Here is a 16,092-nt window from a genome sequence, read left to right on the forward strand (position 1 = left end):
AACTTTTGGTTCCTATGAGCTAGAAACATTCAAATATTAACGTTTTTCAAAAGATATTCCAATATATGCCTAGTTGGGTATATCCATAATTATTCAGAAACTGTTGCACCCAAATACTCGCATAACTTCAGAGATACCAAAAATACACAGTTAAAAGAAAACGTCCAACTTAAAGTTTAAGTAGTAGAAATAAGGAAAATACTGCCAAATGAAACACGTGGAGTAAATTTCAGCACTGCTGATGCTAGATTGAACCTATCCTTTGAATATCAAACAGTAATAACGCAAAATGGATATAACAAAAGACACAGGGCGTGTTCCATAATAAATAACACACACTGGAGAAACAAAGAAAATGACAAATATGCATAAGGGGACACACATCATACACTAGTAGAAGCACGGAAAGAGTGTGCTACCGATACTAGATGTACATCATTCAATGCAAACATCAAACCTACTGAGCTTGTTCCAGACACCCTATATAAACATCTGACTTTACAAAAAGAAAAATATATGGCATATGCTTCAGACTCTAACCTATAATAATAAAAACTGTACACAGAGTAGATATAGAATATACTGCACAAACCAAGCACCTGGACTATGTTGATAGCACTAAGGCAAAAAAGAAGACAGTACCTCTGTGCGGACCTATATTTCTTTTAACCTGGAATATATCCAAAAAGTTTTTTTAGAAAGATGCCAGTGAGAAACTGTAAAGTATTATTCAAACATTAGATATTTATTTGATTATTTTTTCATTTTCAACATTTTTCAACATTTATAAAAAAGACATTTGTGCAAAAGTACAAAACGTTATCATTATACAAAACACATTTTTACATACAAATTTTAGTAATGGTCATCCTATCATTCAAAATATGCCCTCTAATAGCAGTTTATCTTAATGATCATACAACACAGACTCATACATCAGTCATACTAATTCTAAAAGATAAAGATACAGATCTAACAACCTAAACACATAGACATAATGGTACAGGACATTGGACCAACACTAATGATGGCTCAAAGGTGTACTTAGTGTGGTACGCATGGGAACCTAGATGGTATGGTTCTTGCTAGTTATGATGGAGTTAACTAGATCGTATCCTGGACAGTAGATGGTAGGCCGACGTACGTTTCGGTGAATGTCACCTTCCTCAGGGCCGAAGACAAAGAACAGACAAGTAACTGATACACTATAGTTAAAATATGAGGGCTTCGTACAAAATTCTGAAAAACAGAGAGTACAAAAGAAATTCAAACATGTTTTAATAACTTTTTTACAAACAATCTCTTTCCAGCTAACGCCCTATAGAAACCAACAAGTTTGTCGTCAATGACACGCCTAGATCCTTTATATCATAGGTAAAGCTTCCTCTTTGCGCAGATACCGGCACACTATATTAACCTATAAGCACTGCATGTTTCATGTACTTTTTGGGTGTTTTCAATCCACTAGATTCACCATGTAACCTCACCCTTTACCCCTCACTTCTCTCTTGTCAACTGGTGGACTCTTCCATTCTATGGTCTATTTCTTCTCAGTCAGATGTGATAGCTAACTATGAGCACTTATTCAAATTTAACTTTAACAAAGTCTATGTACATATATGATGCCACTGAGAAATACTACTACATAAAATAAGTAAAAGAAATTTCTTTTGTACTCTCTGTTTTTCAGAATTGTGTACGAAGCCCTCATATTTTAACTATAGTGTATCAGTTACTTGTCTGTTCTTTGTCTTCGGCCCTGAGGAAGGTGACATTCACCGAAACGTACGTCGGCCTACCATCTACTGTCCAGGATACGATCTAGTTAACTCCATCATAACTAGCAAGAACCATACCATCTAGGTTCCCATGCGTACCACACTAAGTACACCTTTGAGCCATCATTAGTGTTAGTCCAATGTCCTGTACCATTATGTCTATGTGTTTAGGTTGTTAGATCTGTATCTTTATCTTTTAGAATTAGTATGACTGATGTATGAGTCTGTGTTGTATGATCATTAAGATAAACTGCTATTAGAGGGCATATTTTGAATGATAGGATGACCATTACTAAAATTTGTATGTAAAAATGTGTTTTGTATAATGATAACGTTTTGTACTTTTGCACAAATGTCTTTTTTATAAATGTTGAAAAATGTTGAAAATGAAAAAATAATCAAATAAATATCTAATGTTTGAATAATACTTTACAGTTTCTCACTGGCATCTTTCTAAAAAACTTTTTGGATATATTCCATGTTAAAAGAAATATAGGTCCGCACAGAGGTACTGTCTTCTTTTTCGCTTGGTTTATCTCCCCCCTCTGGGCCTCAAAGTATCTGGGAGAACTCTCTTTCCTTATGATAGCACTAAGGCATACACTATAAATACACAGATACAGTATATGATACAGTGGCGAAGCATATTGCCTTCACTACAAAAACCATAAAACGTATGTTGTGGTCTCCAAACATGTTTCATAAATTGCAGATTCGAAGGACATTCTCTAGTGTCATACATTGCAGATACTAAGGACATTGTCTATTCGTCAGACATCTGGAATAAAGTAGAAACTCTGATTATATCAGACGTGCTGCAGACACCAAATATATAGCATATCTTACAGACAGCATCATTATAGCCTCTGCTGTATCTGTTAAATATGTGGTATTCACTGCAGAGCCGGGATAAGGAATGATGTGTGTGTGGTATACGTGGTGGATGTGTTCTATATTTTGTCCAAGTTAGATCTTGAATAACCAGCCCTAAGCATTCAGTGGATAGTTGGTATGCGTACTCCCTACAGAGCTTTTTAAATAATTTGGATTTCGGAAGATGTTGAGTTTTTAAGCACACAATGATGCCTAATATTCACTTTAGGGAGATGCAACGCAGACATTTTGCATTAATAATAATTGGATTTAAACATAACATTGAAACTAAGTGCAAGTAAACTGAATATTGAAGAAATTAGTCCGTGACTCTCCATCATGCTCAACAATAGCCCCCAGAGTGCTGTATTCGAGATGTGTTGCCCTAGGTCACTATGTTCTCATTAGTGATCTGGCAGGGTTCACCTACCTATGATAACACGAGTTATTGTTTATAAACCTCCACTACCTATCGGTTTTCTGTAGGTCATTCTACATATCTACATCATTTTCTAGTTTACTATGTTTTGATCAATATTTTTCTTGATATGTACTTCTTGTACTAGAACTATGTCTGCCTTTGGGTATATCTAGCCACCTGCTCTCACTTGCTTAATTTATTTGTCTTGCTAGCTTATTTTTATTTATCTCTTCTTATTATGTTATTGCTAGCCAAGTGAGATAAAGACTCATCAACCTCTAGATACACAAACGCAAGACTACTACTTTAAAACTATCCTCTTATGGCTTATTAGCGAATGTAACTGTCTTTGTGAGAATTATGTGTCATTTGAAAAGACAAAAGATAAGTCAGAGTGTCACATTCCTCAACATCAGGAGCTGGCAGTGAAAGACCCTCGAAGTTACTCCATAAAAAGAATTACAATAGTTAGGACTAGAATTAAAGCTGAACTTGAGTTTGGATATATAGCAAGATGACTTGCTTCAATACAGAATAAAGGAAACTGCAAAAATGCAACTGAATACCACAATATTAATCTATCATTAGGAGTTTTGTTAAGATCAACTATTTATTTCTTTTACATTATGGTAGGTATTGGAGATACCCCTACCTTATATAGTGGCTTTGGGTATAAGGGATCAAGTTCTTGAGAAGACCTGTCGAGATGACAGTGCTGAAAGCGGCTACAGTTTAGGATGTTAAAAACCAACTTATTTCCCTTATTCCAGATAGGAGGTTTATCCTACTGGGATGAAAAACAGGAAAGGACCTCAAAGACATTGCAACAAACACAGGTAAATCTGGGTTTTATTTGCATATGTCTGCAATGCTGGCTTATATTGCAAAGATGAGACATCTCAAAAGTTCTTCAGTGTGTAGTACTAGTCGGTAATAACCTCTTCTACTAACCAACAAAATCTCCTGTGAACCTTCATATGGTCCTGATGCACCCTTGTTGCACATAAACCAATCAGTGAGACAGCAACTCTGGGTCTCACTGCACAAGCTTGTTATCCCTTACTTGTAAAGTAAGTATAAACAGAGTAAAATATCATTTAACACAGCTAAAATTTATAATTAACACTATAGAAAGACCCCGGACTATAGCGCACGAGAGACAGAGGTATGAAGGACTTTTACCGTGTCTATTATATGTACTCACCACACTCCTAAATGCAAGGGAGGAAACAACATGCACTAGGAGCACCAATGAAAAGTAGGAGATGGCCTACTGCAGAGACACACAGATATGCACAGCTAGGAGGATGCTGTGGACAGAAGAGGAAAGGGAGGAGGCCTTAAAAATATGAAGCAACAGGTGCACATAGAGCTGTTTTCTATGGGTAAGGCGAGGGAAAGAAAACGCAGCACAGGGGGATTAGAACATGCTCACTGCAACAAAGAAAGGTAAAAAACACAATTAAGTGGTGGGCTGTGGTAAGGAATAAAGGCATGTTGATTGTGCGGCATAGGGTAGATCTCTCATAACGAAACAGAAATGAAGGATATTTCAGTTTATTTATTCTTAAGTGCATTGGTTCAGACTGAATTACCTAGTACTAATCAATCTTATACATTCCTCCTCGTTTTTCCATGTGCTCTACAGAATGCCTACGATCACTCAGTCAGCGGGATGCACAACTTTAACCACATACTGGGGAGGTGAAGATGGTGGGGTAGGTGCAACCCTAACACTTTACTTACAAATGAGTCTCAGCATTAATTTGCATGTCATTTCCTTGGGTTATTTGTTCTTATCTCGGAGTGAGTGGCTGCGAGAAGGAAGACGACTCGTGTAAGATTACAGGGAGTACAGTACCGGACACGGCTATTCCAGCAGATTTTAGATGATGAAACTGTCGTGTAAGGTGACATCTTTAGTGCGAATCTATCAAACTAACAATTATTATGTTTGATTTATGCCAAATCAGGTTTTTTTTTAAGTAACACATTTTGATTTTAGAAAATGGACTTAAATTAAAGAACTACTATAACATCTTAAAACAATGCAAGGTTAATAGGGAAAGACACCTGCAGCTTCCTTGTGCATCTGCACAACTGTTTATCAGTAAGAGCAGTATTAATGTTAAAGCATTGGCTTAATTCATGTCTATTATAAACACTGCCTCTGGCAATAATGCAGTAAAGAAGTATCTTTCCAATTGCACCTTTTGATCCTGTATTTCCAATTTAAGTTCCAAAATCAGGTCTTAAACTTGAAGCTTTGCCCCTTTCTCAATAACGTGGTTGTGAACTTCATTTCCCAGTAAATGATATATACCATTCTCATTAAAAGAATAAATACATATGTAACAGCACCCCTCTCCGGCCCCTGCAATGGTCATTCAGGGTGCAGACATATTGAGATAACTTAGCACATCTAGACTGGGGATAAATCTCGACTTCTGTAACATTGTTTTTATTACTGTAACATTTCTGACACCAATTGTTGCATTGGACACTAAAAGACTAAAACCGAAAGTAATTAAAAGTTCAAGGATTATCAGAAAAGCCACAGATAGATTTTCACACCAGCCACTTAAATGATTTACAATCTCCGTGTGAACACAACGGAAAACTCCCTCACAGCGGCTTTAATGTCCTTCAGAATTGCCTGTATGTTGTGAAGCTGTTTGAGACATCTAACACACAAAAAGTTCAAAGGATACAACTGTTAGTGCTAATGGTTAGGCATTTAAATTATAGGTTAAACTTTTTGAATGAAACAAATTTACAACTCTAGTTGATATTTCGATTTTTTTTAAATACTGCTCTTACTGAGAACATCTGGAAGTGCAAATGACAAATCTGAAGGTCGATCTAGGTTTTGCGAAATTTTAATTTGATGATTAGAAACATATTTGCAATAGTCAATTAAAGAGCACATTGTGATTTATTTTTAATTAAAATTGACAATCATTTGTTTGATTCCCTAAAGTACATGTAGTGGACTCACTGGGCACTGTTCTCAAAGGAATACATATTCCCCCATTTTGTTCTCTTCTTGTACCATATCTAAGTATGAATAAGTCTTAAATGTAAAAGTCTACCATACTTTATAGAAATAGCTACTCACAACCTGCTTGTAACTCAGGGGGAGTATTCAAAAGCATCATGGCACTGGCAGCATCAATGTCGGGATCTGGAAAAATCAACCAATAGATACATTATTAATCAGACTAATTTGTTTTTTTCTTTGCTATAGATATAACTAAAGTGCTGATGTTAAGAAGCTAAAAATAATTAGACAATCAATGTTTGAAGGCCAAATGGTGCTTTTGTTTACAATTTTGCCCAATAGTTACCAAGTAAAATTAATTGATTAGTTTGGTTCACTCCTCCATGTAACAGAACTTTCCCGATATCTGCAATAATGCAGACTGAAAATGGAAGACACGATGTCAAGAAATTTGAATGCATTTTATAAGCAATCTAACAAAACATATAAAGCATTTAACTTGAAAATCTGGTGAAAAAAACTCAAAGTAATTTTTAAAATAATCTTTGATTTGCTTAACAAGTTTGTCTTAAACTAAGAATCACATCTACTAATAAAGTCTGAAAATCATCTCTCTAATGTCCTTAACAAAATAGAAACTATGGAAGATGGCATGGTAATTAGACTATTCCCCTTATCCCACACTTGACCAAGGGCTTTAAGTTTGGGGGATTAGCCTTTATTTTGATTTACTGTGTGCCAGTGCAAAGAAAACTTTTTGTGGTTTAAAGAAGGTCAAACCGCTCAATAGCTTGGAAGATATGTAACTGATGGAAGGCCAGGCTGGTCAGCAATACAATATTAAGCAAGAGTTAATGTCTCGTGACTTGAAGTAATAGAGCACAGCTAAATGGTATGTGCTTAGTATACTCTCTCCTGAGCTTGCTGCTATCAGGAAATGATGCCTATGCGACTGGATGGGCTCTTCTGGGCATAGGAGATGATACTTTGAGCAAGGCCAATGATGGATATCTTAATTTGTGGATATTATGAACATTTTTCAGATGTGTCTGATTTGGTGGAGCCAATCATATTGCTTCAGCATCCTCAGTAGGCCGCTGAATGTAGGATGATGATAGGAATTCCATCAATTCTTTAGGCAAAATTGAGTGGTGCCCTTCATCGTGTGATTTTGCACATACCCCAGTATTTTGCTAATGGTCCTACACAGACAGCCTGTATCCAAACACATGTTTAAGCTGATGACAATCAAATATATCTGTGTGTCAGCTCCTTGGCTTTTCTTTTTTCACCCCCAAGCTTTCTTCAAATGATCGGAAGATGGTTGAACAATGTGTTTACAACTGACAGATCTAATTCAAAGTAACTGTTAAAACCTAGAATACTGTATACAAATGTAGTTAGTTGTGGTTACCCAGGGTACACCAATCCTAGGGGAATACTGCCCCCATTGCAGGAGTTCATCTTGGGGTTTATTTTGCATTCAGGACATTGGCATGAAAGGTCAAGTGAGTTCAGCAACACGATCACACACACACTAACACAGATGCTAGGCAGACATTCTTTTCTGCCCATTTTCATTAGGAGTATTGCAGCAGTATTTTCCATTTACGCCACTTTGGACTTTTTATACCCAGTGAATAACCGCTCATGATTTCGGAGGTGATTTCAGAAAGTAAGATGCGTGCAGCTAGGCTAGCAGCAGTCCGAGTCTTTCAACACCTGCATGTGCGCCTTCAGGAAGTGTTACCAGTAAGAAGCTGATTTCCTATCACGTTCTGGAGTGATTCATATATTTCTTAACAAACGCAACCTCCGCTAACCATCACATAAAATCATGAGAGAACATCTTAATCATACTCTAACCATATGCGTTTTTATAGCACTTTATCATGTAATTCAGTCTAAATGCTTCTTATTTTGGCAGTTTCTCAATTACATGGTTCTGGCCATCTTTTTCCAAAAACTTGGATATTTTAGTATAATCTACTGCTACCTCAAATATAAACATAGTTTTTCAGATCTCGACAATTGCCTGATCTCTTTTCGTGCACTTTTTAATATGAGCAAGCCACATCAAATTAACCTTGATTACTGCTATAAAGCTATTCAATTAATCAACTGGACGGCACTTCAGCAGGCTGGCCTGTAAATCATTTATGGAAATGTGTCCAGTTATGTTTGGCTGCTTATTCGAATCCCTGGATATAAAGTATTTTAATAAAGTACCAGAGGAAACTTTCAGCATGAAATACATTTCTTTAGTCGCACTTTAAAAAATGCCAAGGAATATTTGAAAATAGTGGCACACAAAAAGATATATTTCGTATTTCATAAGTAGAAACTTTAAGGAAGACACCCACTTCCATTACTGCTTTCATTTTGAACTGTGCTATAACAGAAATACTCCCCAAAGAAGTGCCGTTAACTACGGTTACTTCGAAATCAAGGTCTAACTAGGGGCAGATACGTTAAGGAGAAGGGGGAAATGATTATCTATCCTATAACTATATTCACTTGCCCAGACAGAGGCAGCAACTGCGCTGTCATGGAAACCACGGTAACCATGGCAGCGATAAACAACCGAGAACGGCCGGTGACTAAACTGAAAAGAACATCTGCCCCAGCCAAGCATCCCAGCTGCCCTGGAGCGATCTGCGCCAACAGCGCGCGAGGCCGCGTGACGGGAGAAGCCGCCGGTGCCATGTCCAAATAAATGAAGTGTGCAATTGAAGCAGACAGAAAAACACGAACCCTTCGCCGATTACGGACAGTTCGTCTGCGAGACTGAATGACTAATGATCTCAGCCTCTTCTCTTGTCAGGATCCGTGCTAAATTACACCCTCCAAGACCGAAAAAAAGAAATCAATTTATAGCTAATAGCTACATGCCACTTTGTTTTGGGTTATTAAGGAGAATACATTTTGGTGTGGAAGAAGTGCCTTTTTCATTTTTCAGATGAGTCATTTGGTGGTTCTGGGTCCCAGCAACACATTATCAACTTCTGCAGCTAATAAATAATACGGTGGGTGATGGAAAGCTCTAAAGATAGACCGTTGATCATCACAAAAGAGAAGGAATTGTGCTCTGAGATAAGGTCCAATCTCCATCTGATGGGCTCAGACTGTACAAAGCGGGCTCCACACTTCATAGTCTGAATGACTGACTCACCCATACAGCTAAGTGTACAGTACGCTGATGAGTAGTCAATGTGAATAAGGGGGTCAGATAGCAGAAAGGATAGATTATGTGATTCAGTAAAGTAGGTTCTTGTTTGCAGTGAGTGGCCTGGCTGTGACGCCTTTGTGGGGGTGGGAATGGGTAGCATCGAGGGTTTGAAATAGGCAATACAAGTGCGTGCAAAGATCCCAGGATAAACAAGCATTTACAATGCAATGGTCTCGGCATTATTAAAGTTAGAGCTATTGGCATTGCTCATTACTTTTATTTATGTTTTTGTTTTTAAAACATAAATAAATGGCATTGTCATTTACAATGCCAATAGCTTAATCGCTCGCAAATGCGAGACCTATTACATTTGCACCCACACACAGAGACACACACACAAAACCACACACACACACAAACACAAAGCAAACCACACACACATACAAAGCCACCCACACTGAGCAACCTACACAGAGCCACGCTCATTGAGAAGTAAAAGGTATTTTAAAGACCTGTCAAGTACTCGGGTGTGACTGTGTGTGTCCCTGAAGCTGTTTCAGCCGGGCTCACATACACGAGCTGGGGGGGGGGGCTGGGGGAGCAGGCTGTAGTGTAGCCCTTTGAGCGAAATGGATGATGCGCGCCCGGAGCTGTGGGTCCCGTGACACACGTCCCCCGCCCCCAGCAGGGAGGCACAGAGATGCCCGCCATGAGAGGGAAAGAAGAAGGAAGACACAGAGAGATTCTGATCCCCCCTGCCCCCCATGAGAGAGGCACAGAAAAGGTGGGTGGATGAATGATGGGTGGGTGGATGGATGTAAGGCTGAAGGATGGATGGATGTGTGAAAAGGTGGATGGATGAAAGGATGGATGGATGAAAGGATGGATGGATGAAAGGATGGATGGATGAAAGGGTGGATGGATGAAAGGGTGGATGGAAGGAAGGATGAAAGGGTAGATGGATGAAGGATGTATGGATGGATAAAAGGTTGCATGAATGATGGATGTGTAAAAAGATGGGTGGATGAATGATGGGTGAATGGATGGATGAAAGGGTGGGTGGATGGATGAATGATGGATGTATGGATGGAAGGATGAAAGGGTGGATGGATGAAGGATAGGTTGGTGAAGGATAGATGTATGGATGGAAGGATGAAAGGGTGGACGGATGAAGGATGGATGGATGAAAGGGTGGATGGATGTATGGATGGATAAAAGGCTGCATGGATTAATTATGCATGGATGGATGTGTGAAAAAGTGGTGGGATGAATGATGGGTGGATGGATGGATGAAAGGGCGGGTGGATGGATGTATGGATGAAAGGGTGGATGGATGAAGGATGGATGTATGGATGGGAGGATGAAAGGGTGGATGGATGAAGGATAGGTTGGTGAAGGATAGATGTATGGATGGAAGGATGAAAGGGTGGACGGATGAAGGATGGATGGATGAAAGGATGGATGGATGGATAAAAGGTTGCATGGATTAATTATGCATGGATGGATGTGTGAAAAGGTGGGGGGATGTATGGATGAAAGGGTGGATGGAAGATGGATGGATGTATGGATGGGAGGATGAAAGGGTGGATGGATGGATGTATGGATGGGAGGATGAAAGGGTGGGTGGATGGATGAAGGATGGATGTATGGATGGGAGGATGAAAGGGTGGATGGATGGATGAATGGATAAAAGGTTGCATGGATGGATGTGTGAAAAGGTGGGGGATGAATGATGGATGGATGGATGGTAGGATGAAAGGGTGTATGGATCGGAGGAGGAAAGGGTGGATGGATGGATGAATGGATAAAAGGTTGCATGGATGAATGATGGATGGATGTGTGAAAAGGTGGGTGGATGAATGATGGGTGGATGGATGGAAGGGTGGATGGGTAAAGGTTGGATGTATGGATGGAAGGATCAAAGGGTGGATGGATGGATGTATGGATGGATGGAAGGATGAAAGGGTGGAAAGATGGATGTGTGAAAGTGTGGGTGGATGAATGATGGATGGATGTGATGAGGTCTAACAGGCGCATTTATGGTTCTCAAAAGTTGGTGATGAGGAGTAGCAGTTTCTAGAAACGTTTGTCGGAAGGGGGTCCTTACGCCTAAAAAGGTTTTATAAGGGGGTCTCGGCATCAAAATGTTTGAAGACCTCTGGGTTAGGCTATGAGGGGGGCGGTGTCACTGAGGGCTGGCCCTGCATCCGAGGGCTGGCCCTGCATCCGAGGGCTAGCTCCAAGGGGCGGCGCTCTCTGTGTACACATTACTCAGTTTCCCATGTGATTTAGAAGCTCCGCCTGTACCGCTTTGTGTCTCATTCACTGACAAACTCAGCGCCTGGAAGCAGAGCCGCCTGAAAGACATGCCTGTGAGTGACAAGGGTGATATTTGGGAGGAAATGTAGGGGAGAGCAAATGAGGCATCGACTTGAGGAATTAGGGTTCGGGAGTGTGGCTGTGCCTTCGCAGGGCTGTTTTGGCACCCCATGTTGCATGTGTTTTCCTTCACACTGGCCTCTCAGGTGACCCACACTCTTCAGTGTTCGACCCCCTCCGAGCTGGCACCTGCCCTTTTCACAGTAGACCCCCTTCTCCACTCGCACTGATATATGTATATTACCGTTTTTTTGTATACCATAAAATGGACGTGCCAACTTTTTATAAAGTTTGTCCTTCTGAAAAAGCCCCTCCTTGTAAAACAAGTCGATGCCACAGTAGAATTGATTGTGGGTTTTTTTACGGATCCAAAACATTCCTCTTGGCTGAATATGTTCACATATCTGCACACACAGTCCCTAAACACGCCCCTCTGTGCTGCCTCAACGTTCTCACGCGGAGTCCTGAAAAATGGGCTCACACTACCTCACCCGATACCCCAATATGTCGTCTTCCAAACTGCCCCCTTCCCTGTGCAACAGGTAGCATTCCTCCTGTCCCTAATATCGCGCCCCCACAAAATAATAGCGGTGGATTGAAATAGCCCTCCATCTATACGCTGCAAAAAACACCCACATCAGGCGCGGGGTCAAAGTATGATGAATCCGTGTAACAAAAGCGGAGAGTGGGTGAATGGATATCCATCGCACTCGTGAGTGACTGAGACCATTACCAGGGACCACAGTAAGCAATACGGAACGCCCAATGCAATCAAAAAAAAAGTGCACGTCGCCTCGCAGACCACTGGAACCCCCGTCTTTGCAAACTTGGGTAACAAGCGGGACTCCGTCTGTGCCAACTGCCCTACCCCAAAGCAGCACAACCTGCAATTAAACTAAATGGGTAACAAAGACAGTAAATCACACACGATGACCTAGGTCGCGCTGCAGCTTCCATTTGTGAGTAACTATACGGAATTTCGGGTGCGCTGCTCTCACCTGGCCGGTAAAAGGCAGCTATATCAGCGTGCTCCTTTGCTGTCTCTTCAGGGGGCTCAGAGATTCACTTACAGGATTTCTGGTGAAAAACGCGGATAACAGAGGTTGAAGATATTGCAGCGCTCCGAATGCTCAGTCTCTTCTCCATGTTCTTTTCAGCGGCTGGGAGCAGGACGGTTTCCTGCAAGAATTGTCATCACTGGCTAGATTGGAGACTGGTACACAATCACTCAGTTCCTCACTACCCGTCGTTTTGTCAATCTGGGAATGTACAGAGTAACAATGGATATCCATCGCACTCGTGAGTGACCGAGACCATTACCAGGGACCACAGTAAGCAAAAGGGAACGCCCATTGCAATAAAAATGTGCACGTCGCCTCGCAGACCACTGGAACCCCCTGTCTTTCGCGGAGTCCCGAAAAATGGCCCCCACACTACCTCACACCGATATGTCGTCTTCCAAACTGCCCCCTTCCCTGTGCAACAGGTAGCATTCCCCTGTCCCCAATATCGCGCCCCCACAAAATAACAGTGGTGGATTGAAATAGCCCTCCATCTATAAGCTGCAAAAAAACACCTACATCAGGCGCGGGGTGAAAGTATGATGAATCCGTGTAACAAAAGCGGAGAGTGGGTGAATGGATATCCATCGCACTCGTGAGTGACAGACCATTACCAGGGACCACAGTAAGCAAAACGGAACGCCCAATGCAATCAAAAAAAGTGCATGTCGCCTCGCAGACCACTGGAACCCCCGTCTTTGCAAACTTGAGTAGCAAGCGGGACTCCGTCTGTGCCAACTGCCCTACCCCAAAGCAGCACAACCTGTAATTAAACTAAATGGGTAACAAAGACAGTAAATCACACACGATGACCTAGGTCGCGCTGCAGCTTCCATTGGTGAGTGACTATATGGAATTTCGGGTGCGCTGCTCTCACCTGACCGGTAAAAGGCCGCTACATCAGTGTGCTCCATTGCGGTCTCTTAAGGGGGCTCCGAGATTCACTCGCCAGGATTTCTGGTCAAAAACGCAGAGAACAGAGGTTGAAGATATTGCAGCGCTTCCGAATGCTCCGTCTCTTATCCATTTTGTTTGCAGCGGCCGGGGAAAGCCCGCAATCCATCCCCCGCACAGAAAGGCAGCTCCATATCTAGAAAACATGAAAGGACCCAGGAAAAGGGAGGGGGAGGGGGGGGCCCCGAGGGAATCACTCACCACGCGGAAAAACAGCGTCCGGGGGCACTGAAGGAGATACTGCTGCTGTAGGTGCCATGGCCGTCGAGCTCCGTCTCTGCCTGCTGCTGGTTGAAGATATTGCAGCGCTTCCGCATGCTCCGTCTCTTATCCATTTTGTTTGCAGCGGCCGGGGAAAGCCCGCAATCCACCCCCCCCCGCACAAAAAAGGCAGCTCCGATATCTAGAAAACATGAAAGGACCCAGGAAAAGGGAGAAGGAGGGGAGGGGGCGAGGGAATCACTCACCGCGCGGAAAAACAGCGTCCGGGGGCACTGAAGGAGATACTGCTGCTGTAGGTGCCATGGCCGTCGAGCTCCGTCTCTGCCTGTCCATTTTGTTTGCAGCGGCCGGGGAAAGCCCGCAATCCACACCCCCCCCCCCCCCGCACAAAAAAGGCAGCTCCGATATCTAGAAAACATGAAAGGACCCAGGAAAAGGGAGAAGGAGGGGAGGGGGCGAGGGAATCACTCACCGCGCGGAAAAACAGCGTCCGGGGGCACTGAAGGAGATACTGCTGCTGTAGGTGCCATGGCCGTCGAGCTCCGTCTCTGCCTGCTGCTGCGTCTGTCAGGGCAAGTCACCGCGCATCGTCAGCCACCGTCCAGGAAAGTAGGGACCGGCCTGTAATTAGGGACCGGCCTGTAATCGGGTGGCATGAAAAACGGCACAAACATGCGTAAATGGGGGCAGAGGCAGAGGCTCGATGCTCACCTTCACTGCGGTGAAACAAAATGGCGGCCGGGAAGCTCTGAATTTTTCGGAATTGGGGGCGTGGTTTTGTGGTTCTGAGTGACAGACAACGTCACTGTCTAAAGAACGCAAAAAATCACTCCCCCAAATCCGAAAAAGACGGGGCTTCTTTGGAGTGACGCATCTCTCCTCCAATGGCTGGCCTCCGTTTAGGAAGCCAGCCAATGAAGGAGAGAGGGGGCACGGAGGCGGGACCTTCGCCGCTACTCAAACTCATTAAATCTCCGGCCTAAGACTGCGCAAGCGCAGCCTTTTAGGCCTTCGACCTAAAAACGGATGGGGTGTTCCAGTCGGAGGTGCAGAGCGTGGCTGGGCTGCTACGACGATCCTCACCTTGTGGTGCATGGGGAGGCAAAGACTAAATGTTGGTGGAGCTATCCTGAGATAGGTTTTTGTGAAAAGGCAACAAAAAACATGCCCCTTTTATCCATGCTTCGCATTCGGACACACTCAAGTCTTCAGCAAGCATCATTCTTTGTGCCAGCACTGTGCCACAGACTGGTTCACTCTATCAATGTGGCCTGAGTGTGTTGGGATTCTTGGAGGATCTATTTTTGCGTGCCCGGGTGCACCCAAGAAGTTTGCCTGACTGTATCTCAGGTTTTGAATCCTCATCTGCTCATAAAGGATTACATTTCCTGGCGTCTGGCATTTTAGGATCTCCTTCCTGTGAATGCAAGGGACAGCATAGTGTATGAGTAGAGATGCCACTATGATTGTAGGGATGTATGTCATTACAACGCATACTTTTACAACGCATACCTTTACAACGCATTTTTTACACCGCAACATCCATTACAACGCATTCCATTACAACGCATTCCATTACAACAAATTCTTTGAAACTACCTTTACAACGCATACTACATTTACAACGCATACCATTACAACGCATGCCATTACATTGCATGTATGGTAAGTATTGGATAGTGTAGGGGTAAAAATTACTATTTTAACTCCAGGGGGTGCAACAGTAGGGTAAGTGTTGGATAGTGTAGGGGTAAAAATTACTATTCTTACTCCAGGGGCTGCAACAGTAGGGTAAGTATTGGATAGTGTAGGGGTAAAAATTACTATTCTAACTCCAGGGGGTGCAACAGTAGGGTAAGTGTTGGATAGTGTAGGGGTAAAAATTACTATTCTTACTCCAGGGGCTGCAACAGTAGGGTAAGTATTGGATAGTGTAGGGGTAAAAATTACTATTCTAACTCCAGGGGGTGCAACAGTAGGGTAAGTGTTGGATAGTGTAGGTATGCGTTGTAATGGTATGCGTTGTAATGACTGCGGTGTAATGACATGCGTTGTAGTGGTATGCGTTGTAGTGGTATGCGTTGTAGTGGTATGCGTTGTAGTGACATGCGTTGTAATGGCATGCGTTGTAATGGATATTGTGTTGTAAAAGTTTAGTTGTAAAGGTAGTGCGTTGTAAAAGTTGCGTTGTAAGTGTTGTTTCCCTGATTGTAGCCGTAACTGTAGTTTCTCAG

At 42.3% G+C, this 16,092-nt stretch overlaps 1 protein-coding gene across 11 annotated transcripts in view; it reads right to left on the minus strand.

Annotated features, from left to right (window-relative positions):
* The window catches only part of FOXN3 (forkhead box N3), a 654,420-nt gene that overhangs the window by 67,406 nt on the left and 570,922 nt on the right, over window positions 1–16,092 (minus strand). For 6 of the 11 annotated variants that reach the window (XM_086937629.1, XM_086937634.1, XM_086937632.1 and 3 more), the window contains one exon: window positions 6,191–6,256. The exons of 4 other annotated variants lie outside the window; for them this stretch is intronic. In XM_086937629.1, the coding sequence (XP_086793755.1) occupies window positions 6,191–6,256 (66 nt within the window). The remainder of the gene's footprint in view (window positions 1–6,190; window positions 6,257–16,092) is intronic. One more of the 11 variants, XM_086937635.1, reaches the window with a different exon arrangement.

The sequence above is a fragment of the Lissotriton vulgaris genome, chromosome 9, assembly GCF_964263255.1.
Source record: "Lissotriton vulgaris chromosome 9, aLisVul1.2, whole genome shotgun sequence".
In the NCBI taxonomy this organism is placed as follows: domain Eukaryota; kingdom Metazoa; phylum Chordata; class Amphibia; order Caudata; family Salamandridae; genus Lissotriton; species Lissotriton vulgaris.